Here is a 27,988-nt window from a genome sequence, read left to right on the forward strand (position 1 = left end):
CGCAAAAGAAGCACCGGCTCCCGAGCACCCGCAGGCGTCCGGCGGACAGGTCCCGCCCCTGCCCCCGCTGATTGGAGGGCGACGCGAGCACCGGCGAGCGATTGGTACGCGGTGTCACAAAGGGGCGGGGGCGCGGCGACCACTGAGCGTTGCTCTTCGGTTCTTGCCGCGGCGGCGCTCGCGGGGCCGCACCTCCTTACTGGCCTGCGGGTGGGCGAGAGAGTGGACGAGAGCCGGTGAGGGCAAGCGGGCCGGATGGGGAGGGCGCCCAGGGCCGCGGGCCGCTGAGCCGGGCCGCGCTGCCGTCGCTGGCCTCCTGGCCTCGCCCCCTCCGTCGCCGCCGCTGCCCCGATACCGGCGCGGTGGGCCGCCTTCGCGGAGGAGACAGCCTCCACTTTCCGTCCTTCCGCGAGCGCGACGCGGGGTGCCCCGCCCCGTCCGACAGGTGCTGCCCTCCGAGTCGCGGATTCTGACGCGGAGCCTAACCGCTGCCCTCCTGATCTGGCCCATGCATCTGGGTAGCCGGAGTTTATCCTGGAGGAGCACGGGCTGCGCAGGTGACTCCGTTCTCTTCAAGTGCCTAACACTGAAGGCTCGAGGAGGCGTTGGCTTTGAAGGATTTCACAGTCCCGCTAGGAAATTGATTTCAGAGTTTAGGGTACATGATGTGGTGGATATAATTCTGAAGCTTGTATTTAAAACTTAGGTATATTTCCAGGCTTTAGTAAAAACGGTTCATTAAGAGTCGGTATTTTTAAGGACTGCATAACATGCTGGCTCCCTTTATGTCGGAGGAAGAGTTTAAAAGAAATGCTCTTATATGGCTGTTCTTTACAACAGAGTTTATCGATAAAGCTGATTCCGAGTTACTGAAATTAGTTATTCAGCACTGTTATCGCATTACCTTCTTTAACTTCCCTTTCATCTTTGATGGTTGTGTTTTAAGAACTTTTTCAGAAGGGAGGAGAGAAATGTTTTGGAAATTGATTTAGAAACGTCTTTTGATGCCATTACTTTTTTCCCATGATTTTTTTTAACATCTTTATTGGAGTATAATTGCTTTACAATGGTGTGTTAGTTTCTGCTTTATAACAAAGTGAATCAGCTATACATATACATATATCCCCATATCCCCTCCCTCTTGCGTCTCCCTCCCACCCTCCCTATCCCACCCCTCTAGGTGGTCACAAAGCACCGAGCTGATCTCCCTGTGCTATGCAGCTGCTTCCCACTAGCTATCTGTTTTACATTTGGTAGCGTATATATATCCATGCCACTCTCTCGCTTCGTCCCAGCTTCCCCTACCCCCTCTCCGTGTCCTCAAGTCCATTCTCTACGTCTGCGTCTTTATTCCTGTCCTGCCCCTAGGATCTTCAGAACCTTTTTTTTTTAAATTCCATATATATGTTTAGCATACGGTATTTGTTTTTCTTTCTGACTTCACTCTGTATGACAGTCTCTAGGTCCATCCACCTCACTACAAATAACTCAATATTGTTTCTTTTTATGGCTGAGTAATATTCCATTGTATATATGTGCCACATCTTCTTTATCCATTCATCTGTTGATGGACACTTAGGTTGCTTCCATGTCCTGGCTATTGTAAATAGAGCTGCAATGAACATTGTGGTACATGACTTTTTGAATTATGGTTTTCTCAGGGTATATGCCCAGTAGTGGGATTGCTGGGTTGTATGGTAGCTCTGTTTTTAGTTTTTTTAAGTAACCTCCGTACTGTTCTCCATAGTGGCTGTATCAATTTACATTCCCACCAACAGTGCAAGAGGGTTCCCTTTTCTCCACACCCTCTCCAACATTTATTGTTTGTAGATTTTTTGGTGGTGGCCATTCTGACTGGTGTGAGGTGATACCTCATTGTAGTTTTTTTTTTTTTTCTTTTTTTTGCGGTACGCGGGCCTCTCACGGTTGTGGCCTCTCCTGTTGCGGAGCACAGGCTCCGGACGCGCAGGCTCAGCGGCCATGGCTCACGGGCCCAGCCGCTCCGCGGCATGTGGGATCTTCCCCCACCGGGACACGAACCTGTGTCCCCTGCATCGGCAGGCGGACTCTCAACCACTGCGCCACCAGGGAAGCCCCTCATTGTAGTTTTGATTTGCATTTCTCTAATGATTAGTGATGTTGAGCATCCTTTCATGTGTTTGTTGGCTATCTGTATATCTTCTTCGGAGAAATGTGTACTTAGGTCTTCTGACCAGTTTTGGATTGGGTTGTTTCTATTTTGATATTGAGCTGCATGAGCTGCTTGGAAATTTTGGAGATTAATCCTTTGTCTGTTGCTTCATTTGCAAATATCTTCTTCCATTCTGAGGGTTGTCTTTTCGTCTTGTTTATGGTTTCCTTTGCTGTGCAAAAGCTTTTAAGTTTCATTAGGTCCCACATGTTTATTTTTGTTTTTATTTCCATTCCTCTAGGAGGTGGGTCAAAAAGGATCTTGCTGTGATTTGTGTCATAGAGTGTTCTGCCTGTGTTTTCCTCTGAGAGTTTTATAGTGTCTAGTCTTACATTTAGGTCTTTAATCCATTTTGAGTTTATTTTTGTGTAAGGTGTTCTTCAGTGATCTCTTGGTTATTTAACAGTGTATTGTTTAGCCTCCATATGTTTGTATTTTTTAGTTTTTTTCCTGTAGTAGATATCTAGTCTTATAGCATTGTGGTCAGAAAAGATACTTGATACGATTTCAATTTTCTTAAATTTACCAAGGCTTGATTTGTGACCCAAGATATGATCTATCCTGGAGAATGTTCCATGAGCACTTGAGAAGAAAGTGTATTCTGTTGTTTTTGGATGGAATGTCCTATAAGTATCAATTAAGTCCATCTTGTATAATGTATCATTTAAAGCTTGTGTTTCCTTATTTATTTTCATTTTGGATGATCTGTCCAGTGGTGGAAGTGGGGTGTTAAAGTCCCCTACTATGATTGTGTTACTGTTGATTTCCCCTTTTATGGCAGTTAACATTTGCCTTATGTATTGGGGTGCTCCTCATCTATGTTGGGTGCATAAATATTTACAATTGTTATATCTTCTTCTTGGATTGATTCCTTGATCATTATGCAGTGTCCTTCTTTGTCTCTTGTAATAGTCTTTATTTTACAGTCTATTTTGTCTGATATGAGAATTGCTACTCCAGCTTTCTTTTTTTTTTTTTTTGCGGTATGCAGGGCCTCTCACCATTGTGGCCTCTCCCGTTGCGGAGCACAGGCTCCGGACGCGCAGGCTCAGCGGCCATGGCTCACAGGCCAAGCCACTCCGCAGAATGTGGGATCCTCCCAGACCGGGGCACAAACCTGTATCCCCTGCATCGGCAGGCGGACTCTCAACCACTGCACCACCAGGGAAGCCCCTCCAGCTTTCTTTTGATTTCCATTTTCATGGAATATCTTTTTCCATCCGCTCACTTTCAGTCTGTATGTGTCCCTAGGTCTGAAGTGGGTCACTTGTAGACAGCATATATAGAGGTCTTGTTTTTGTATCCATTCAGCCAGTCTGTGTCCTTTGGTTGGCGCATTTAATACATTTACATTTAAGGTAGTTATCGATATGTATGTTCCTATTACCATTTTTTAAATTGTTTTGGGTTTGTTATTGTGGGTCTTTTCCTTCTCTTGTGTTTCCTGCCTAGAGAAGTTCCTTTAGCATTTGTTGTAAAGCTCGTTTGGTGGTGCTGAATTCTCTTAGCTTTTGCTTGTCTGTAAAGGTTTTAATTTCTCTGTCGAATCTGAATGAGATTCTTACTGGGTAGAGTAATCTTGGTTGTAGGTTTTTCCCTTTCATCACTTTAAATATGTTCTGCCACTCCCTTCTGGCTTGCAGTTTCTGCTGAAAGATCAGCTGTTAACCTTATGGGGATTCCCTTGTATATTATTTGTTGTTTTTCCCTTGCTGCTTTTAATATTTTTTTTGTATTTAATTTTTGATAGTTTGATTAATATGTGTCTTAGTGTGTTTCTCCTTGGATTTATCCTGTATGGGACTCTCTGTGCTTCCTGGACTTGATTGACTATTCCTTTCCCGTATTAGGGAAGTTTTCAACTATAATCTCTTCAAATATTTTCTCAGTCCCTTTCTTTTTCTCTTCTTCTTCTGAAACCCCTATAATTTGAATGTTGTTGCATTTAATGTTGTCCCAGAGGTCTCTGAGACTGTTCTCAATTCTTTTCATTCTTTTGACTCCATTACTCTTAATAGCTAAGCATGTTTTTTAAATTATTGGTAAAAATTCTGACGTACTTTTTTCTCTGCCTTCTTCTTTCCTCTTCCTCTTCTATTTTTTAGCTGTCCTTGTATCATTTTCCATCCTGTTTTTGAGTCTCCATTGCCCCTCATTTACCAACATCATAGGGTTCCATAATCTGCTCAGTCAAGCATGCTCTAACACAACTTTCATAAGTTGTCCATGGGGCTTCCTTGGTGGCACAGTGGTTAAGAATCTGCCTGCCAATGCAGGGGACACGGGTCGAGCACTGGTCCAGGAAGATCCCACATGCTGTGGGGCAACTAAGCCTGTGCGCCACAGCTACTGAGCCTGCACTCTAGAGCCCATGAGGCACAACTACTGAAGCCTGTGCGCCTAGAGCCCGTGCTCTGCAACAAGAGAAGCCACCGCAGTGAGAAGCCCGCGCACCACAACGAAGAGTAGCCCCAGCTTTCCGCAACTAGAGAAAAACCCGCACGCAGCAACGAAGACCAAACACAACCAAAAATAAATAAAATAAAATAAATAAATTTATTTAAAAAAAAAAAAGCCCAGGGCTGATTCAGACTTGCCACATCAGTGAGTTCATCCAAGTGTAAAGTGATATATTTAAAAAAAAAAAAAAAAAGGTGTCCACGGACCCCGCCCTTAGTACTGGCTAGGTCTTTGGCCTATTGGAGCTTCCGTTTGCCCCTCTGCTATCATCTAGTCCTCCAGTCTGGCTTAACTAGATTTCCTAGACTTACTTTGCTCTCTGTTACAGTGACTTCTACTGCTGAGGAGAAGTATAATTATTTCCTAGAGGCACACATTTCAGCTTTGAATTTGGTTACCAATCTTGCTTCTTTTTGGATTTTGGAAATTACTGCATTGATTAGGGCCCAAATTTGTGGTGGTGTTCCAGTGCAATTAGTGCTGTTCTAGGTTGCAAGTTTTCTTTTCGCCCATAATTACTCTGTACATTCTTGTTGCAGATGAAGGACTTCCAAATCTGTCTTTATGTTACCTTCTCCCACCATTTGTTTATTATATTTGGGGTATTGTTGTGGAAGACTACTGTGGTGAAAAAAATGATCTTTATATCTTATGTCTCTAAATTCCTTGGACAGGCACTGGTCACCCATGTCTTTATTTCTGTAATATTCAGTTCGGCATTCCTGACCCCTGACCTCTGTTGCTAGATCTTTTACTATGTAGATAGGAGTGCTCTTGGCTTTGGGGGAATGGACACTGATAATTCTGTAGTACATTCTTATTTGATATAGGATGATAAGTATGTTCTTAAGAATCCACATATTATCCAAAATTGTATTATAAAAGCAGTCATTTCAGTGAGGTAGGAAAAGGGGTTAGGTTCCGTCATTATTCCTACAGACATGTCAATGTATTAAGGATATAAGAGACACAGCCTGAGCAATACAGCCACTTATTTGGCTTTTACTTGAAAGTAGTGGTCTTTTACCACTGTCACCAGCATTATTATTATTATTATTTAATAGATCTTTATCGGAGTATAATTGCTTCACAATACTATGTTAGTTTCTGCTGTACACCAAAGTGAATCAGCCATATGCATGCATATGTCCCCACATCCCCTCCCTCTTGAGCCTCCCTCCCACCCTCCCTGGTCATTGCAAAGCAACGAGCTGATATCCCTGTGCTATGCTGCTGCTTCCCACTAGCTAACTATTTTACATTCGGTAGTGTATATATGTCAATGCTACTCTCACTTCGCCCCAGCTTCCCCCTCCCACCCCATGTCCTTAAGTCCATTCTCTATTTCTACATCTTTATTTCTGCCCTGCAACTAGGTTCATCAGTACCAATTGTTTTCTTTTTTTAGATTCCATATATATGCATTAGCATACGGTATATGTTTTTCTCTTTCTGATTTACTTCACTCTATGACAGACTCTAAGTCCATCCACTTTACAACAAATAACTCAGTCTCACTTTTTTATGGCTGAATAATATTCCATTGTATATATGTGCCACATCTTCTTTATCCATTCATCTGTTGATGGACATTTAGGTTGGTTCCATGTCCTGGCTATTGTAAATAGTGCTGCAGTGAACATTGTGGTACATGTCTCTTTTTTTGCGGTACACGGGCCTCTCACTGTTGTGGCCTCTCCCGTTGCGGAGCACAGGCTCTGGACGCGCAGGCCCAGTGGCCATGGCTCACGTGCCTAGCTGCTCCACGGCATGTGGGATCTTCCCGGACCAGGGCACAAACCCGTGTCCCCTGCATCGGCAGGCAGACTCTCAACCACTGCGCCACCAGGGAAGCCCCATGTCTCTTTTTGAATTATGGTTTTCTCAGAGTATATGCCCAGTAGTGGGATTGCTGGGTCATATGGTAGTTCTATTTTTAGTTTTTTAAGGAAGCTCCATATTGTTTTCCATAGTGGTTGTATACAACCACTATGCGGGATACACACCAACAGTGTGGGAGGGTTCCCTTTTAACCACACCCTTTCCAGCATTTATTGTTTCTAGATTTTTTGATGATGGCCATTCTGACCAGCATGAGGTCATTGTAGTTTTGATTTGCATTTCTCTAATAATTAGTGACATTGAGAATCTTTTCATGTGCCTCTTGACCATCTGTATGTCTTCCTTGGTGAAATGTCTGTTTAGGTCTTCTGTCCATCTTTTAATTGGATTGTTTGTTTTTTTGATATTGAGCTCCATGGGTTGTTTGTATATTTTGGAGATTAATCCTTTGTCTGTTGTTTCATTTGCAAATATTTTCTCTCATTCTGAGGGTTGTCTTTTTGTCTTGTTTATGGTTTCCTTTGCTGTGCAAAAGCTTTTAAGTTTAATTAAGTCCCATTTGTTTGTTTTTATTTCCGTTACTCTAGAAGGTGGGTCAAAAAATATCTTGCTGTGGTTTATGTCAAAGAGTATTTTTCCTATGTTCTCCTGTAAGAGTTTTATAGTGTCTGGTCTTATATTTAGGCCTCTAATCCATTTGGAGTTTATTTTTGTGTATAGTGTTAGGTGGTGTTCTAATTTCATTCTTTTACATGTAGCTGTCCAGTTTTCCCAGCACCACTTATTAAAGAGGCTATCTTTTCTCCATTGTGTGTTCTTACCTCCTTTGTCGTGAATTTGGTGACCATATGTGAGTGTGTTTATCTCTTGGCATTCTATCCTGTACCATTGATCTATATTTCTGTTTTTGTGCCAGTACCATACTGTCTTGGTTACTGTAGCTTTGTAGTTTAGTTTGAAGTCAGGGAGCCTGTTTCCTCCAACCTCATTTTCCTTTCTCAAGATTGCTTTGGCTATTCAGGGTCTTTTGTGTTTCTATACGAACTGTAAAATTTTTTGTTCTAATTCACCAGCAGTATTATTAGCATATTACTTTGTGTTATTATATTTATTACTCATTATTTTGATAAAAAGTATAACAGCACTCAGAGCAGCTGTGCTGCCAGCAATAGCTTTTCTTCCTATGGTGCCGTATCTTCAGGAACATTAGCAGTCTGCACAATGCAATTCAGGTTCCCTATTTAATTAATTATATTCATTATGCTTAATTATATTAAATATACTCCCTAGTTAATTGATGAATTTTATATATTGGTTTTATATATTGAGCTATGGTGAATTTTTATAACTCAGTATAATTAATATAATTAATATAATTAACTATATTGAGTTATAAAAATTCACTGTAGCAGAAATCTCTGTACGTTATGAGTTGCGTAAATATTGGTGGAGTTAGTTTGGAATGAGTAATGATTCCTATGGGAAACCAACATTTCTCCAAACAAACTTTTATAGCATAACCAAACACTTCTTCATGTCTAAAGCAGGGATAATACCTTACCTATATTACAGGTTTGCTCTAAAACTCAGTTGAGAGGATGAATATTTATTTACTCTTTCATTGAACAAACCTTTAATGAGTACCAATATGTACAAAACACTGTGCTAGGTGATGGGGTGGTAAATCAGATGCCCTTCCCTTAAGGAGCCTACAATTTAGTAGAATAAGAAAGTCATGTAAAAAATGAAATTGATTGTAATGGGTGCCATATATGATGGAGGTCAGGGTGTGAAGGGGAGGAACTGTAAACGGCTTTGTGGAATAGTTTCTATTCGACTTGAGTCTTGAAAGATCACAGGTGCCTGTCAGGTAGCCAAGTGTGGGAATGGTGGTAAGTAGAGGAAAGCAGGAGCAACGATATAGAGACCAGTGTTTTCTGAAGCCGCAGTTACAAATGATTAGAGGATAGAAGTACCAGATATATTGCAGGATGGGATGAGGTATGTGTATAAATAAAATAGGGCTGGAAGGTGAGATGCATGATCTTAGGAGCCTTTCTAAGGAGTCTGAATTCTGTAGACAGTGGGAAGCCATCGTGGGACCTTGAGCTAAGAAATAACATGATCAATTCTACATTTTAAAAAGATAACTGTGCTTCACATCATATGTCATTAGGGAAATGCAAATTAAAACAATGAGATACTATTATATGCCTATTAGAATGGTCAAAATCCAGAACACTGACAACATCAAATGCTGGTGAGGATGTGGAGCAGTAGGAGCTCTTATTCCTTCCTGGTGGGAACGCAATATAGAACAGCCACTTTTGAAGACACTTTGGCAGTTTCTTACAAAACTAAACATACCCTTACTGTAAGATCTAGCAGTTGTACTCACTGGTGTTTACCCCGGTAAGTTGAAAACTTATACGTCTACACAAAAACCTGCACATGGATGTTTATAGTGGCTTTACTCATAAACTATTCTGTGTGATACTATAATGATGGGTACATTACTATACATTTGTGGAAATCAATAGAATTTGCAACACCAAGAATGAACCCTAATGTGAACTATGGCCTTTGAGTGATAATGATGTGTCAATGTAGGTTCATCTGTTGTAACAAATACACCACTCTGGTGTAGGTTGTTGATGGTGGGAGAGGCTGTGCATGTGTGGGGGCAGGGAGTGTGTGGGAACTGTCTGTACTTCTGCCTAATTTTGCAGCGAACCTAAAACTGCTCTAAACAATAGTTTATTTAAAAGGAAAAAAAATTCAGGCTTTAGGCTAACTTAGATTCATTTCCCTCATTTAGTCTGAATTGATGGTTTCACCCCAGTGCATTCTAAAGTCAAATATTAAAAAATTTTAGAACTTTGAGTGACCTTTCCCCCTATTATCTATAGATAATTAAGAGTAAAGTAATTTCTGAACTATGTGATGTGATACCCTAATCCAGTTTTTATTAAACTTTCTTTTTTTAAAAAAGATAACTGTTGACATCCTAGAGAATGGATCAGAAGAGTGAAGGGCAGGTGTCAAGGATTATAGCTAGGCTATCAAAGTTGCTCAGTTAAGAGCTAATGAAGACCTGAACTAAGTCCTAATCAGTGTGGCTGGAGAAGGTCACAGATTATAGAAATGTTAAGTTGTACTGTTAGGATTAGATACCTTGAGGCTAGCAGAAAAATCTAAAATGATTCCTAGCTTTCTGGCTTAAGTGATTAGGTTAATGGTGGTACCCTTTACCAAGATGGAGACTGTAGGACAAGAAGGAGGTTTGTAGGAAAGATGATTAGTTTTGGACGTGTTGGATTTCAGGTGTCTGTCTTGTATCCAGATTTTACTTGATTTTAAAGATTTATTTATTATTTATTTATTTTGTTTATTTTTGGCTGCATCAGGTCTTAGTTGTGGCACTTGGGATCTTCGTTGAGGCACGTGGGATCTTTTGTTGTGGTGCACGGGCTTCTCTCTAGTTGTGGCATGCGGGTTTTCTCCTCTCCAGTTGTGGCGTGCAGGCTCCAGGGTACATAGGCTCTGTAGTTTGCAGCACGTGGGCTGTAGCTGAGGTGCGTGAGCTCAGTAGTTGTGGTGTGCGGGCTTAGTTGCCCCATGGCATGTGGGATCTTAGTCCCCTGACCAGGGATCGAACCCACGTCCCATGCTTTGTAAGGCAGATTCTTTACCACTGGACCACCAGGCAAGTACCTATTTTTATTTTTTTAAAAATGTTTATTTATTTATTTATGTGGCTGCATCAGGTCTTGGTTGTGGCACGTGAGCTCTTTGTTGTGGCGTGTAGGCTTCTCTCTAGTTGTGGCGTGTGGGTTCCAGAGTGTGCGGGCTCAGTAGTTGCGGCACATGGGCTTTCTAGTTGTGGCACGCGGGCTCTAGAGCATGTGGGCTTAGTTGCCCCGTGGTATGTGGGATCTTAGTTCCCCAACCAGGGATTAAACCGGTGTCCCCTGCATTGGAAGGTGGATTCTTTTTTTTTTAAAATAAATTTATTTATTTATTTATTTATTTTTGGCTACGTTGGGTCTTCGTTGCTGTGCACAGGCTTTCTCTAGTTGTGGCGAGTGGGGGCTACTCTTCGTTGCGGTGCACCGGCTTCTCACTCTGGTGGCTTCTCTTGCTGTGGAGCACGGGCTCTAGGCGTGTGGACTTCAGTAGTTGTGGCATGCGGGCTCAGTAGTTGTGGCTCATGGGCTCTAGAGCGCAGGCTCAGTAGTTGTGGCGCACGGGCTTAGTTGTTCTGCGGCATGTGGGATCTTCCTGGGCCAGGGCTTGAACCCGTGTCCCCTGCATTGGCAGGTGGATTCTTAACCACTATGCCACGAGGGAAGTCCCCTGGAAGGTGGATTCTTAACCACTGGACCACCAGGGGAGTTCCTAGTATCCAGATTTTAGATACCTGTGAAAATCATGTCTATAGAATGGAGATGTAGGTTATTAATCAAACCACAAGTTTTAAAAAATAACTTCTCCTTAATCACATTGTTATGAAAATTGCGGTGACTTCAGTGATATATCCTTTGGCAAAAAAAAGTAAAAAATTTATCACCCATTTTTCTTCTTCATTCCTGCACTGCCCTAGTGTTCACATTCTGTTCACCTAGTCTTACAGATGTTCTTCCCCCACTCTGAGGCTTTACCCATTCTGAAATACATTCAAGAGTCTACCTACCTTTAGGGAATACTTCTCAACTTATTTTATGCGGGCAGTATTACCTTGATATCAAACCAGACACTAGATCAATAACTTGTATGGATATAGACACAAAAATCTTCAAAAAATACTAACAAACTAAATCTAGTAACATATATAAATGATTACAGACCATATACAAATGGATTTATCCCACTGATTCAAGGTTGGTTCAATATATCAAAAAGCAGTCAATGTAATACACCATATTAATAGAATATGAGACAAAAACCACATGATCATCTGAGACACTAAAGAAAAGTATTTGACAAAATCTAACACTGTGATTTAAAAAAGACAACTGACACCTAAACTAAGTAGGAATAGAAGGGAACGTTCTCCATCTGATAAAGATTACCTATGAAAACCCCACAGCTAAAATCATAACTCGTGGTGAGAGGCTGAATGATTTTCCCTACAACAGGAAAAAGACAAGAATGTTTGCTCTTACCACTTCTATTCAACCTGTATTGGAGATTCCAGGCAGGGCAGTTAGGTAAGAAAAGGAAATAAAGGTCATCTAGATGGGAAAGGAAGAAGTTAAAATTTCTGTTTGTAGTTGACATTATCTTGTATGTAGAAAATCCTAAGGAATCCACTTAGAAAAATACTAGAACTACTGAGTTCAGCAAGGTTGCAGTGAACAAGACCAATATATTAAAATCAATTGTATTTTTATACACTAGCAATGAGCAATCTGACAATGGAACTAAGAACAATTTCATTGATAGTGACATCAAAAAGAACAAAATTCTTAGAAACACGTTTTTAAAATACAAAACGTATAATCTGAAAGCTATAAAACATTGTTGAAAGCAATTAAAGAAGTTATAAATAAACTGAAAGATATTGCATGTTGATGGATTATAAGACTTAATATTGTTAAGATGGTAATACCATCCAAATTAATCTGTAGACTGAACACAGTCCTTATCAAAATCCCGACTGCTGTTTCTGCAAAATACACAAGCTGATCCTATAATTCCTATGGAAATTCAGATGACCCAGAATAGCCGACAATCTTGAAAGAGAAGAACAAGTTAGAAGACTCACACTTCCCGATCTCAAAACTTACTACAAAGCTACAAAGACAGTATGCTACTGGCATAAGGATAGACATATAGATCAATGGAACAGAATTGAGGTTATGGTCAGCTGGTTTTCAACAAGGGTGCCAAGACAATTCAATGAATTTAGAATAGTCTTTCTAACAAATGGTGCTGAGACAACTGGTTATTTGTCTGCAAAAGAATAGATCTGTACCCCTATTGTACAACAACCACAAAAATAAATTCAAAATGGACTATAGACCTAAATGTAAGGGCTACACTATACAATTCTTAGAAAAATATGTACTGGTCAATTGTTATTACCTTGCATTAGGCAAAGCTTTTAAAATATGACACCCAAAGTATAAGCAACAGAAGAAAAATAGTCAAATTGGGCTTCATTAAAATTAAAAACTTTTGTGCTTCAAAGGAAACTATCAAGAAAGTTAAAAGACAACCCATGAAATTGGAGAAAATACTTGTGAATCATATATCCGTTAAACAGCTTGTATCTGGAAAGTGTTAGACATAAATAACTCAATGGACAGGATCTGTATGGACTTTCTGAATAGACATTTCTGTAAAGAATATGTGCAAATGGGTACTAAGCACATAAAAAGATTCTTAACATCATTAGTCATTAAGGCAAATCACAACCACAGTGAGACACTACTTCATACACACTACGATGGCTTTAATCAAAAGACAATAAAATGTATTGGCAAGGATGTGAAGAAATCCAAACCCTTGTTCATTGTTGGTGGGAATGTAAAATGGTTTAGACCACTTTTGAAAACAGTATGGTAGTCCCACAAATTGCTAAACACAGGGTTACCACACAACCCATCAGTTCCACTTCTAGATATATATGGAAGAGAAAGGAAAAAACATGTCTATCACAGACTTGTAATTGAGTGTTCTCATAGCATTATTGATAATAGGCAAAAATTGGAAACAACCCAGAATGCCCATCAACTGATGGCTGGATAAGTAACGTGGTACATCCTTATAATGGACTATTATTCAGAAATAAAAAAGAATGAAGTACTGATACATCTTAGAACATGGATGAACTTTGAAAACATTATGCTAAGTGAAAGAAGCTGGTCACAAAAGTTTACATATTGTATGATTCTATTTATGTGAAATGTCCAGAATAGGCAAAATTTTAAAAACAAAGTAGATTAGTGATTGCCTAGGGCTGAGAGAGACAGAATTTAGGAGTGTGTCTAAAGAATAAGAGGTTCCTTTTAGGGTTGATGAGAATGTTCTAAAAATGATTATGGTGATGGTTGTACAATTTTGTAACCATACTAAAGCCCAGTAAATTTTAGGCTTTAAATGGGTGAATTTTATGGTATATAAATTATATCACCATAAAGGTACTGAAAAGGTTTACCTACTTCTCCAGAAAGAATATGTATCATTTGTCCTTTTAGTTTAAGTTCAAGCCCCCTCCGCCTTTTCAAAGTTTTCACTGATTAATAGCAATTTATCAATTTGATTATTCCTATTCTCCTAATTATACACTTATAATTTATTTTAGTATTTCTGTTGGTTGTGTTTGCCTTTCATATTCATTAGCCATTGTATGTTTGTGTGTAGAGATTATGTCTAATGTCTGTTACCAGTATTAACCTCATCTCAGTGCTATACTGGTGGACAACCTTTGGAAACCCAAATTCTTATTGATTATTTAGTGAATCCTACTTTTAAGATGGTTACTATTCCTTTTATTCAGTGTGATTCAGATGTACAATGGCTATAACATACTTTGTATGGGTTATAAAATGTAACTTACGTGTTTTAGGAAAGAATGTGCATAAGTTATTCAAAGTCTTGCAAATATATACCTACATGTGGAGTTCATTGGTTTAAATATCATTAACAAAAAAACATATTTGTTGAGCATGTAATGTAAGTAACTGCTGAGCTCTAGTAAGATAAAGTGTAGCAAATATACCTGTTCTTAATAATCTTACACTCTAATTGGGAGAGTGAGTTCAAAGACAATTGTGTAAAGTTCAGGATTAGGCCTAGTAAGCACTAAAATGAATTCCGGGCTCTCTGGAAGGCTGGTATGGGCCAGAGTTGAGAAAATCTTTGTGGAGGAATGAGACTTTTCACATAGGCTTGTTAAAAAAACATTATTCTTGTTTTTTAGGTACAAAACTCAAAACATGAACAACGATATATATTACCAATGTTCAAAGCTGATTTGGTTAGAACTGGAATACAGTTGCCTACAACATATTCCAGAGGAATTAGAAAAGTCAAAGTAATGGATAACAGAAAAGATCCTCCATTCTTCAATGAAGATAACATGGGACCATTTTACTACAGACTTCCTTTCTATGATACCATGGAGCTCTTCATTGAAACACTGACTGGAACATGTTTTGAGCTGAGAGTTTCACGCTTTGAAGCTGTTATTTCTGTGAAAGCAAAAATTCGAAGATTGGAAGGTACTAGTCTTTCTTGTTTTGTAGGATATGAGGATTAAATTTGTTCTTCAAGAGTGTATAATAACTTTTTAGCTTTTGTTATGGAGAAATGTCAAACATACATGGAATTAGAAAGAAATGGAGAATGAATCCTTATATACGTCCTACTCAGCTTCAACGGTTATCAATTCATGAACTGTTTTTTCCATTCCTGCATTTCCCCCACTCTGTTCCCTTTCTACCAGATTCTTTTGAATCAAAGCAAATCCCTGGCATTATGTTAATGGTGTGAAATAATATTTTAAAATAGTTTTTCAACAGGTTATGATGATGTGAAGATTCTGCAATAACTACCTTACAGTGATAATTGAATTCCCTTTTATTGACCCTGTTTACTTTTTTAGAGTGCTTTGTGAATTCTTTTTTTTTTTTTTTTTTTGCGGTACACGGGCCTTTCACTGTTATGGCCTCTCCCGTTGCGGAGCACAGGCTCCGGACGCGCAGGCTCAGCGGCTACGACTCACGGGCCCAGCCGCTCCACGGCATGTGGGATCTTCCCGGACTGGGGCACGAACCCGCGTCCCCTGCAACGACAGGCGGACTCCCAACCACTGCGCCACCAGGGAAGCCCTACTTTTTCTTTTTTTAATGTGGAGATTTTCTGGGAAGAGTTTTTGGTTTACATTTACATAGATTTGAAGTTTCCTCAGTATAGCAGGGATACTGAATATTGTATAATGTCTCTTTTGTGGTTAGCGTATTTGTGAAAAGTGTTATAAATTACTTTGTGTTAAAATTAGTCTTTTTCTTTGTACTTGGCAGATTTCTGAAATAACTGGTATTTGCCATTTATAGTTGTTAAAATCCAGTAAAGACTAGAAAATTTTCCATATAACACTAAATGGATCTTTGCTTTTTGAGCCAGCTGGAACTTGCTTGTAATATAAAGGTAGAAACTAGCATGCCCTCCAGCTCAGTTTAAGTTCAGAATTATAGAAGGATGAGGAGGATTGGAATTTTTTATCTTTGTAAAGTCAGGGATCCTGGTATCTGAGTTTCTGAAATTTGGTATTCCTCTAGTAACTAAGTTCTATTGAAGTTAGTGACCAGCTGAGTCCAATGACCACATCAGTACACCCATTAATGGCACATGAAGCTTTTCTGTCCCCAAATGATTTGGTGAAATACAGAGTCAGAATAGTTTATTTTGACTTTTCCTGCTCTTTTATTTATATGATGGTGTAATGATATCTTTTTAGGAGCGGTAAGATTTAAAAAAAAACCCTCTTGTGTTCTAAGTAATCTCTGCATTTTTTCCTGCTTTCAGGCATTTTGAATAATCTCCATGCAGCAGAAGCACTCTAGAGGGCATCCTGTTTAGTTCTCTTAATGGCAGAAGAGTAGATTTGGGCTTAGGAAAGATTAGGGGCTCATCCCAGGGAAATATTTACTGACAGAGTTGGACCAGAGCCAAGATATAGGCTACTTGTCCCCTGTAGGAGGAGACATAGGGTAAGAGCAATGACTTTGTAGTTATTAGACAGTTGAAACCTAGTTTAGACATTTATAAAACGAATATACTTATTGGGAGATTAAATGAGGTAATATGTAAAATCTCTACAGTCTTTGTCTGCTTGGGCTGTCACAATAAAATAGCATAGACTGGGAGGCTTAAACAACAGAAATTTATTTTCTCACAGTTCCAGAGCCTGAAACTCTGAGATCAGGGTACCAGCATGATTAGATTCTGGTGAGGCTTTCTTCCTGACTTGTAGACAGGTTTGTTTTCACTGTGTCCTCACATGGGCATCTCTTCTTATAAGGGCTTGGATCCAACCATAAGGGCCTTACCCTCATGACCTCATCTAAACCTAATTATCTCCCAAAGGCCCCATCTCCGAATACCATCACTTTGAGGGTTAGGACTTCAAGATATAAATTTTGGGGGGATACAGTTCAGTCCATAGCACTTACCACTAGTGGCCAATAGATCTTAATTCCTGTTCCCATTCCCCATCCTTCTAGCCCTCACCCCTTCTTTCCCTCCTATTCTCTAAACTTTTGTAACTTCTTGCAGCCCGTGGGCAGGGATAGTCACTCTGCTCTTCAGGAGGCTTTAAGAGGGCATCCTTCATGTAAAATTAATTTTAATCCTTTTCTAGGTGATATTTCTATTTCTACCCAGGATGACATTTGAGGATAACATGGTGGGTAAGACTCTCCAAGATAAAAGGATATGGAGTAGGTAGGATAGGAAGGCAGAGGTGACACTGTTCAGTTTAATCCTTCAGGGAAATGGTTGCCCTGCCAGACTGCTTTTCCTTTTGGGCAACTTTTGGGAATCTGGGAACTAGAGCATAGTGGGAGATAGGAGGGTAGATGGAGGGGACTGCAGAGAAAGGGTTGAAGGAGTGTGCTGGATTAGGAATGATGAGGCTGTAGTACCTACAAGGGGACTTTAAATGGGTCTTGAAGGGACAGGAGCAACTGAAGCCAGACTGCCTGATTTCAGATTACCAACTGAGTAAATTACTTAACCTCTCTTTACCTCAGTTGTGCTAATTTAAAATGGGACTAATAATAGTACCTAGTTCAGAGTTGTCCTCAGGATTAAATGAATTCGATGAAAAGCATTTAGCAGAGCATCTGTGCTCTTTATGAGGGGAAAATGGTTAGTCTGTGGAGATAGTGCAATATGTACCAAAGGATATAAGAGCCATGCCCTTGGGAGGAGATGTAATTTAGTTCTCTTGAGTTTCCAGAGAAGGAAAATTCTTTGGAGCTTATCATTACCTAAAGTAGTGTTCTGCAAAGAAGAGTACATGGTACTCAGAGGATAGGAATTTGGAAAGAAAAAAATGTTCCAAGAAATGTAAGGGATTATTGTCAGCTGGTTTTTTATTGCTGTGGGCAGTGGATTCCCTGTACTTGCCATCAAATCATTGGCATTACCGCTCCCTAATAAAGATTTCTCTTCCGTACATGGGATAGGATTGTTTCCCTGGCCAACTTTATGAGTTGGTGGGACCATGTTAATAGTTCTGGCAGTGAGCTATGAATGGAAGTCTCCATCAGCCTGGGTCCCTGAGTGACTATAGTGAGCAGAGCCCTCCTGACATGCATTAGACATGTAACTTGAGCAAAAAATAAATCTTTGTCTTAAGCCATTGACGTTTTGGGGATGGTTTGGGGTAAGTTCAATATAACCTACTTTATTTTGCCTGATACAGTATCAACTAGGGATCCATTTTTTTCACTTTATAAATAATTGGCTATATAAATACCACTTATTGAATTAGTCTAGTCTTTTCTCACTAAAGTAATTTCATACCTGTCATGTTTTACATTTTTATATGCACACAACTCTTAATCACCTGATGTGTCCCCCCGTGCCAAAATTATACTGTCTTACTTATTGTAATACAATTTATAAGTTTTGATAGCTGATTGTATCCATACATATTAAGGATTATGTCGTCTCGGAGAACTGACCCCTTTATCACTAGGTAATGCCCCTCTTTATCTCGGATATTTTTCCTTGCTCTGTAGCCTGTTCTGTCTGCAATTAATATAGCTACTCTAGCTTTTTTTTTGATTAGCATTAGCATAATATATCGTTTTCCATCCCTTTACTTCTTTTTCCCTCAGTTTTATTGAGGTATAATTGACAAATAAAATTGTATCCGTCCCTGTACTTTTTTTATATCCAGCTATATTACTATTTATTTTATTTTATTTTATTTTTTTAACATCTTTATTGCAGTATAATTGCTTTACAATGGTGTGTTAGTTTCTGCTTTATAACAAAGTGAATCAGCTATACATATACATATATCCCCATATCTCGTCCCTCTTGCATCTCCCTCCCTCCCACCCTCCCTATCCCACCCCTCTAGGTGGTCACAAAGCACCGAGCTGATCTCCCTGTGCTATGCGGCTGCTTCCCACTAGCTATTGGTTTTACATTTGGTATTATATATATATCCGATGTGGCACATACATACAATGGAATATTACTCAGCCATAAAAAGAAACGAAATTGAGTTATTTGTAGTGAGGTGGATGGACCTAGAGTCTGTCATACAGAGTGAAGTAAGTCAGAAAGAGAAAAGCAAATACCGTATGCTAACACATATATATGGAATCCAAAAAAAAAAAATGGTCATGAAGAACGTAGCGACAGGATGGGAATAAAGACAGGACGGGAATAAAGACGCAGACCTACTAGAGAATAGACTTGAGGACATGGGGAGGGGGAAGGGTAAGCTGGGACAAAGTGAGAGAGTGGCATGGACATATATACATCCCTCTACTTTTAATCTATATATATCTTTATATTTAAAGTGGATTTCTTATAGACAACATGTAGTTGGGTCTTGTTTTTTGATCCACTCTGACAATCTCTGTCTTTTAATTGGTTTATTGAGGCAATTGATGTTTAAAATGATTACTGATATAGTTGAATTAATAACTACAATATCTGTTTCTATTTTCTACTCATTGCCCTTATTCTTTGTTCCTTCTTTAATGCTCTTTCTTTCTTTATGTAGATCTATATCATTTTCCTTTTCTCTGAAGAACTTCATTTCCTGCAAGGCAGTTGTACTAGCAACAAATTATCTCAAATTTTTTTTATCTGAGAAACTCTATTTCTCCTTCACTTTTGAAGGATAATTTCATAGGGTACAGAATTCTAGGTTGGTGGTCTTTTTCTTTCAACATTTTAAATATTTTACTCCACTCTCTTCTTGATTATAGGATTTTGGATAAGAAGGTTCCTGTAATTATTATCCATATGGTTTTTCCTCTGTCTTCTTTGAAGACTTTCTCTTTGTCTTTGCTTTTCTGCAGTTTGATATAACATGCCTAGGTGTAGATTTTAAAATTTTTATCCTATTTATCCTATTTATCCATCACAATCCTTCTGATGTGCAGCTATCCTATATGGTGTTCTCTGAGCTTCCTAATCTGTGCTTTGGTGTATCTCATTAATTTTGGAAAATTCTGGGTCATTATTACTTAAACTATTTCTTCTGTTCCAATTTTCTCTTTCTTCTAGTATTCCAGTTACACGTTTTGAAAAATTTCAATAGTTCTTTGATGTTCTTTTTTTAAAAATTCTTTTTTCTCTTTACATTTTGATTTGAGAAGTTCCTGTTGACATTTCTTTCAGTTCACTGATTCTTTCCTTGCCTTACCCAGTCTGCTGATGAGTGAGCCTGTCAAAGGCATATCTTTTTCCATCCCTTTACTTCTTTTTTCCCCAGCTTTATTGAGCTTCCTTTTGCTTATATGTAATACACATGCATTTGAGATTTATTCATATTGTTCCATATATCAATAGTTCATTCTGTTTATGGTTGAGTAGTTTTCCATTGTATGGATATACTACACTTACTCATTCCCAAGTTGAGGACACTTCAGTTTTTGGTGATTTTGAATAAGGCCATTTTAACTTTCATGTACAGTTTTGGTTGGTTTTTTTTTGCGGTACGCGGGCCTCTCACTGTTGTGGCCTCTCCCGTTGCGGAGCACAGGCTCCGGACGCGCAGGCTCAGCGGCCATGGCTCACAGGCCCAGCCGCTCTGCGGCATGTGGGATCTTCCCGGACCGGGGAACGAACCCGTGTCCCCTGCATCGGCAGGCAGACTCTCAACCACTGCGCCACCAGGGAAGCCCTGAGATTGGGTTTTTTTGGTGGATTCTATAGGGTTTTCCATGTTCTTAGATCATGTCATCAGTGAATATAGTTTTACTTCTTCCTTTCCAATCTCAATACTTTTTATTTTTGTTTCTTGCCTAATTGTCCTGACTAGAACCGTCAGTAAAATGTTAAATAGAAATGGTGAAAGTGAACATCCGTGTCTTATTTCTTATCTTAGGGGGACAGCTTTCATCCTTTTACGGTTAGATATGGTGGTTACTGATTGTTGTTTTATAGAGACTGTATACCAGCTTGAGGAAATTTCCTTCAATTCCTATTGGTTCAATGTTTTCTCATGAAATAATTGGATTTTGTCACATGCACTTTCTGTATCTATTGAGATGATCATGTGGTTTGTGTGCACTCCTGGGATGAATCCCACTTGGTCGTGGTAGATAATCCTTCTGATGTGCAGCTAGATTCTGTTTGCTAGTATTTTGTTGAGGATATTTGCAACTATATTCACAAGGGATATTAGTCTGTTGTTTTATTTTCCTGTAATATCTTTGGTGTTTACTAGTAACCCAGTAATACTGCCCTGACAGAAGGAGTTGGTAAGTTTTCTGTCCTCTTTTACTTTTTGTGAGAGTTTGTGAAAGATTATGTTAATCCTTTAAATCAGGGGTCCCCATCCCACGGGCTGCAGACTGATACCAGTCCACAGCCTGTTAGGAACCAGGCCGCACAGCAAGAGGTGAGCAGCAGGTGAGTGAGCGAACAAAGCTTCATCTTTGTGGACCACCTGGAGGGGTGGGATAGGGAGGGTGGGAGGGAGGGAGACGCAAGAGGGAAGAGATATGGGAACATATGTATATGTATAACTGATTCACTTTGATATAAAGCAGAAACTAACACACCATTGTAAAGCAATTATACCCCAATAAAGATGTAAAAAAAAAAAAAAAAGCTTCATCTGCTGCTTCCGATAGCTCGCATTACCACCTGAACCATCTCCCCGCCCACCGCCCCCCATCCGTGGAAGAATTGTCTTCCATGAAACCCATCCCTGGTGCCAAAAAGGTTGGGGACCAATGCTTTAAATTAAATGTTTGGCAGAATTTAGCATTAATGTCTGGTCCTGAGCTCTTTTTGTTGGATGTTCTTTGATTACTGACTCAATCTCTACTTTTTAGGTTTATTCAGATATTCTGTTTCTTCTTGATTCAGTTTTCATAGTTTGTGAGTTTCTAGGAATTATTCCATTTCATGCAGCTTGTTTAATTTTTGTAAGGTCAGTAGCAATGTGTCCACTTTCATTCCTGATTTTTGTGATTTGAGTCTCCCTTTTCTTAGTCTAGCTAAAGTTTTGTCAATTTTGTTACTTTTTTGAAATTACTGATTTCCTTAGTTTTCTCTATTGTTTATTTTGTTTACTCTACTTTATTATTTCTTTCTCCTCCTTGCTTTGAGTTTAGTTTGGTGTTCTGTTTTAGTTTCTTAAGGTGGAAGTTTAAATTATTGATTTGAGATCTTTTCTTCTTTAATGTAGGTGTTTATAGCTATAAATTATAAATATATTAATATTGTCTTTTGTATTTACCTATGTATTTTTTTTTTACCAATGTTCTTTATTTCTTTGTGTGGATTCAAGGTAGCCTCTAGTGTTCCTTCATTGTAGCCTGAAGGACTCCTTTTAACATTTTTTGTATGACAGGCTGCTAGTGACAAACTCTTTCAATTTTTGTTTGTCTGAATTGTCTTAATTCTTGTCCATTTTTGAAGGTTAATTTCATTATATATAGAATTATTGGTTGACAGGTTTTTTTTTCTTTTGGCACTTTGAATATGTCATCTTTTTGCCTTCTGTCTTCCATGGTTTCCGATTAGGAATCAGCTGTCAATCTTATTGACCATGCCTTTGTTTGAAAAGTAACTCTTCTCTTGCTGCTTTCAAGATTCTCTCTTTGTCTCTGTCAGTCCCCTGTTCAAAACCTTCCAGTGGCTTCCCATCACAATCAAAGTAAAATCCAAATGCACTACTGTTGCATTTAAAGTTTTTCTTACATGTATCTTTTTTTTTTTTTTTGCGGTACGCAGGCCTCTCACTGTTGTGGCCTCTCCCGTTGCGGAGCACAGGCTCCGGACGCGCAGGCTCAGTGGCCATGGCTCACGGGCCCAGCCGCTCCACGTCATGTGGGATACTCCCGTACCGGGGCACGAACCCGCGTCCCCTGCATCGACAGGCGGACTCTCAACAACTGCGCCATCAGGGAAGCCCCCTACATGTATCTTTAACCCTGTTTTATTACTTTCCATTTTAGTAATTCTACTTGAGGCACACCACCTTTTTACTCTTTCTTCAATAAGACCAGCATCTTCCTGCTTGAAGGTATCTCCTCCTCCAGATACAGTTATTGTTCATTCTCTCACTTTATTAAAATTCTCAAAGGGAATTCCCTGGTGTTCTGGTGGTTAGGACTGTGTACTGTTACTGCAGAGGGCCTGGGTTCAATCCCTGGTCAGGGAACTAAAGATCCCACAAGCTGTGTGGCATGGCCAAAAAAAATTCTCACGTGTCATTTCCTCATGCCTTTCTTAACCACTCTTATTAAAAATATACTTCCCACTCCTACATGTGCCAGTCGCTCTTTATCTTTACCCTGCTGTACTGGTTTTCATTACATTGAATAACCTGGCATTATATTATAGGTGAATGTATGGATGAATGGTTGGATTTATTAGTAGTATTATTTTTAAGTAAAATCTAAGCATCATGAGGTCGTGGTCTTTTTCTTATTCACCAGTGTATTTTTAACCCAGAGACTAATGTCTGACATAGAATAAGCATTCAAATATTTGAGTGAAGGAAATCCAGAGTGATGTTTAATAGTTCTTAACTGTATCTAACTGAAATATGGTCATCTAGTATAGATTATTTTTCCATTTGAGACATTAAAATATGTAGTCTCTTTGTATATGCCATTCCTTCTCTAGTTTATTCTCATAAAGCTCTTTCTACCATTACTTTTTGCATTTTCTGAAGTGACTACAACCCTACAATGTTTTCAAAAGTACTTTAACGTCTTTGTTTTGACAGTATGTATGTACTACATGTACTTACCACATAATGTTAATCTTAAGAATTAAAGTGGAAATTGGCAATGTTGAGTAGAAATATATGTATTCAGTTTAATAAGAAACCAGGAATGGAAATAATTTTCAGTTTATTGGTTTTCTCAATTTCTTTCTTTTAGATAAGCATTTTAAAAATTAATGAATTTTGTTAGAGCAATTTTCAGATCACAATAAAACTGAACAAAAACTAGAGATTTCCTGTAGACTGCATGCCCTCCACCCTCCCTTGTACAACCTCTCCCACTATCAACATCTCACACTAGAGTGAGGCATTTGTTATAGTTGATGAACCTACATTGGCATACCATTTTCACCTAAAGTCCATAGTTTACATTACATAGTTTACATAATGATATATTTACCATTATAGTACTATAGAAGATAATTTCATTGCCCTAAAAGTTCTCTGTGCTGTCCCTATTCATTCCTCCCTCTTCTCAACCCCTGGAAGCCATATTCTTTTTACTGTCTATTCCATAGTTTTGTATTTTCCAGAATGTCATATAGTTGAAATCATAGAGTATGTAGCCTTTTCAGATTGGCTTCTTCCCATTAGCAATATGCATTTATGTTTCCTCCATGCCTTCTAATGGCTTGATAGTTTATTTCTTTATAACACTGAACACTGCTTAGATCTTTATAATACTCCCATTGTCTTCATGTACCCCAGTTTAATTACCCATTCATCTACTGAAGGACATCTTGGTTGCTTCAAGTTTTGGCGATTATGAATAAAGATGCTATAAACATCCATGTGCAGGTTTTTGTGTGGGCATAAGTTTTCAGCTCTTTTAGGAAAATACCAAGGAGTGTGATTGCTGGATTGTATGGTAAGAGTATGTTTAGTTTTGTACAAAACTGCCAAGGTGACTGTACCATTTTGCATTCCCACCAGCGTTGAATGAGGGTTCCTATTGCTGTACATCCTTGCCAGCATTTGATGATGTCAGTGTTCTGGATTTTGGCCATTCTAATAGGTGTGTAGTGGTATTTCATTGTCATTTTAATTTGCATTTCACTAATGACATATGATGTTGAACATCTTTTCAAATGCTTGCTTGTTATCTGTATATCTTCTTGGGTAAAGTGTCTGTTCAGGTCTTTAACCCATTTTTAAATTTTAAGTTGTTTCTTTTCTTATTGTTGTTTGTTTTCTCCCAGTCTGTGGCATGTCTTCTCATTCTCTTGACATTGTCTTTTGCAGAGCAGTAGTGTATAATTTTAATGAAGTCTAGCTTATCGATTATTTCTTTCATGTATCATGCTTTTGGTGTTGTATCTAAAAAGTCATCACCATACCCAAGGTCATCTAGGTTTTTCTGCTTGTTATCATCTAGGAGTTTTATAGTTTTGCATTTTACATTTAGGACTCTGATCCATTTTGAGTTTATTTCTGTGAAGCATATAAGGTCTGAGACCAGATTATTTTTAATTTTTTTTGCATGTGGATGTCCAGTTGTTCCAGCACTATTTGTGGAAAAGACTATCTTTGCTCCATTATATTACCTTCACTCTCTTGTCAAAGATCACTTGACTATATTTTTGTGGGTGTATTTCTGTGCTCTCTATTCTATTGATTATATTTGTTTATTCTTTCATCATTACCACGCTGTCTTGATTGCTGTAACTTTATAGTAAGTCTTGAAGTTGCATAGTGTCAGTCTTCAAACTCTGTTCTTCAGTATTGGAATCACTATTCTGGGTCTTTTGCCTTTCCATATAAACTTTACAATAAGTTTATTGATAGCCACAAAACATGCTAAGATCTTGATGGGATTGTGTTGTATCTACAGATCAAGATGGGAAGAACTGACATCTTGACAATATTGAGTCTTCCAGTCCATGAATGTGGAATCTCTCTCTAGTTATTTGGTTATTATTTGATATCTTTCATTACTATTTTATAGTTTTCCTCATATAGCTCTCATACATATTTATTAGATTCATACCTAAGTTTTAAAATTATATTTGGTGCTAACATAAATGATAATGTATTTTCAATTTCAAATTCCACTTGACCATTGCTGGTATATAAAAAAGTGATAGACTTTAGTATATTAATGTGGTATCCTGCGACCTTGCTATAATCTAATTGCTTATCAGTTCCAGGAGTTTTTTTGTTGACTCTTTTTGGATTTTTCTACATGGACAATCATGTCATGTGCAAACAAAGACAGTTTTGTAACTTCTTCCCAATCTGTATACTTTTCATTTCCTTTTCTTGTTTTATTGCATTAGCTAGGACTTCCAGTACAATATTCAAAAGCAGTAGTGAGGGGAGACATCCTTGCCTTGTTACTGATCTTAGCAGGAAATCTTTGAATTTCGAACAATTAAGTAGGTAGGGTTTTTGTTTTTGTTTTGGTTTTTTTTTGGTCAAATTGAGGAAGTTCCCCTCTATTCCTAATTTGCTGGGAACTTTTATGAAGAATGAATGTTAGATTTCATCAAATACTTTTTTTGCATCTATTGATGTGATCATGTGATTTTTCTTTTTTAACCTGATGACGTGACGGACTACATTGCCTTGCATACTTGGGATAAATCTAACTTGGTCATGGTGTATAATTCTTTTTATTCATGTTGTTGGATTTTATTTGCTAATATTTTATTGAGAATTTTTTCATCTGTGTTCATGAGACATATTGGTCTGTAGTTTTCTTGTAGTGTCTTTGTCTGGTTTTGGTATTAGGGTAATGTTGGCCTCACAGAATGAGTTAGGAAGTATTCCTCTGCTTTTGTCTTCAGGAATCAATTATAGAAAACTGGTGTAATTTCTTTCTTAAATATTTGGTAGAATTCCCCAGTGAAACAATTTGGCCACAGTGCTTTTTGTTTTGGAAGGTTATAAATTATTGATTCAATTTCTTTAATAGATAAAACCCTATTCAGATTGTCTGTTTCTTGTGTGAGTTGTGGCAGCTTGTGTCTTTAAGGAATTGGTTCATTTCATCTAGATTATCAAATTTGTGGGCATAGGATTGTTCATAGTATTCCTTTATTATACTCAAGCTCAGAGATTCTTCTCTTAGCTGTGTTCAGCCTACTAATGAGCCCACTAAAGGCATTCTTCCTTTCTGTTACAGTATTATTAATCTTTCTAGCATTTCCTTTTACTTCTTTCTTAGAATTCCATCTCTCTGCTTACATTGCCCATCTGTTCTTGCATGCTGTCTCCTTTATCCATTAGAGCCCTTAGCATATTAATCGACTAATCATAGATTTGTTGTTTTACATTCCTGGTCTGGTAATTCCAACTTTGCTGCCCTATATGAGTCTGGTTCTGATGCTTGCTGTGTCTCTTCAAACTGTTTTTTGCCTCGTAGTATGCCTTGTTATTCTTTCTTGATAGACAGACATGATGTACTTGGTAAAAGGAACTGCTGTTACTAGGCCTTTAGTAATGTGGTGGTGAGGTGTAGAGTAAGGTGGAGGATGGGGAAGCTTTCTACAGCCTGAAAATTAGGTGAGGTCTCAGTCTTCTATTGAGCCTGTGTCCCTGGTCTGAGAACTTCATCAGTGCTTCTCATCCTTTCCCTCCCCTTTCCTTACTCTTAGGTAGCACAGGATGGCTGGAGAGAGCTGAAGTTAAGTATTGCATATTACCTTTTCTCCATATGGAATGCTAGAATTAGCGGGAGTTGAGTATTTCCCTTCCCTCATGGGGCTAGAGTGGATTGGACTTAGATATTTCCTTTCCCTCAGGTGAGCTAGGCTCTGATAAAACCCCAGCAGACTAGGTGCTGGTAAAATAGTTTCTCTTGAGGGCAGGCCTTGTTAAGAACAGAATGCTCTAGTATATTTCAAACTCATTACTTCCCCCCCTCCCTCTGCTGGAAACACTAGGGGGTTTTTCTCTGATATTCACTGTGAGAACGTGGGCAAACTCCTGGAGGTAAAATTCACAAAGTGTGTGTGTGGGGCCGAATGAGTAGGTTCCCTGGAATTTTTAGCTCTCAGATTTGTCCATACTGAGACTCCTGTAGTTCATCAATTATAGGTTAGGTTTTCCTACCCACTGGTTCCAGGTAGAGGTTTCTGCTCTGGTTTGTTGTGATTTTCTATATTCACTTGTCTGTCTCTCCAATATTGGGGGTAGTGATTGGCCCTGTGACCTCATTTCTTTGATGGATTCAAGAAGAGTTGTTGACTTTTTAGTTTGTTCAGGTTTCACTTGTTAGGATTCAGTGGTGACTTCCAAGCTCCTTACATGCTTACCTGGAGATCAGCAGTTTTGACTATATTTTAAGAGGGTCATTCTTGCTGGTGTGCTGAGGATAGTCAGAGAAAGGGGAAGCAGAGGTAGAGGCTGTTACACAAACACAGGTGAGAAATGTGCTGTGTTGGACTATAGAATTGTAGTGGGAAAGATAAATATTTCTATTTGGATGTTTGGGTATCTTAGAGCCAGCAAGACTTGCTGACAGATTGAATGGTGGGGTGTGAGAGAAAGAGAGGTGTTGGGGGTAACTCCTTGGTATTTGACCTGAGCAACTTGGATGAATGGAG

At 38.8% G+C, this 27,988-nt stretch overlaps 1 protein-coding gene across 2 annotated transcripts in view; it reads left to right on the forward strand.

Moving 5' to 3' along the window:
• Positions 1 to 445: 445 nt before the first annotated feature.
• The window catches only part of ZFAND4 (zinc finger AN1-type containing 4), a 72,161-nt gene continuing 44,618 nt past the window's right edge, over positions 446 to 27,988 (forward strand). For both annotated transcript variants that reach the window (XM_027111820.1, XM_027111821.1), the window contains exons 1-2: positions 446 to 557; positions 14,421 to 14,721. In XM_027111820.1, the coding sequence (XP_026967621.1) occupies positions 14,460 to 14,721 (262 nt within the window). In that variant the 5' untranslated portion in view covers positions 446 to 557; positions 14,421 to 14,459. The remainder of the gene's footprint in view (positions 558 to 14,420; positions 14,722 to 27,988) is intronic.

Source organism: Aethalodelphis obliquidens, unplaced genomic scaffold (assembly GCF_003676395.1).
Source record: "Aethalodelphis obliquidens isolate GAN/ISIS:26980383/991018 unplaced genomic scaffold, ASM367639v1 scaffold11, whole genome shotgun sequence".
Lineage (NCBI taxonomy): Eukaryota > Metazoa > Chordata > Mammalia > Artiodactyla > Delphinidae > Aethalodelphis > Aethalodelphis obliquidens.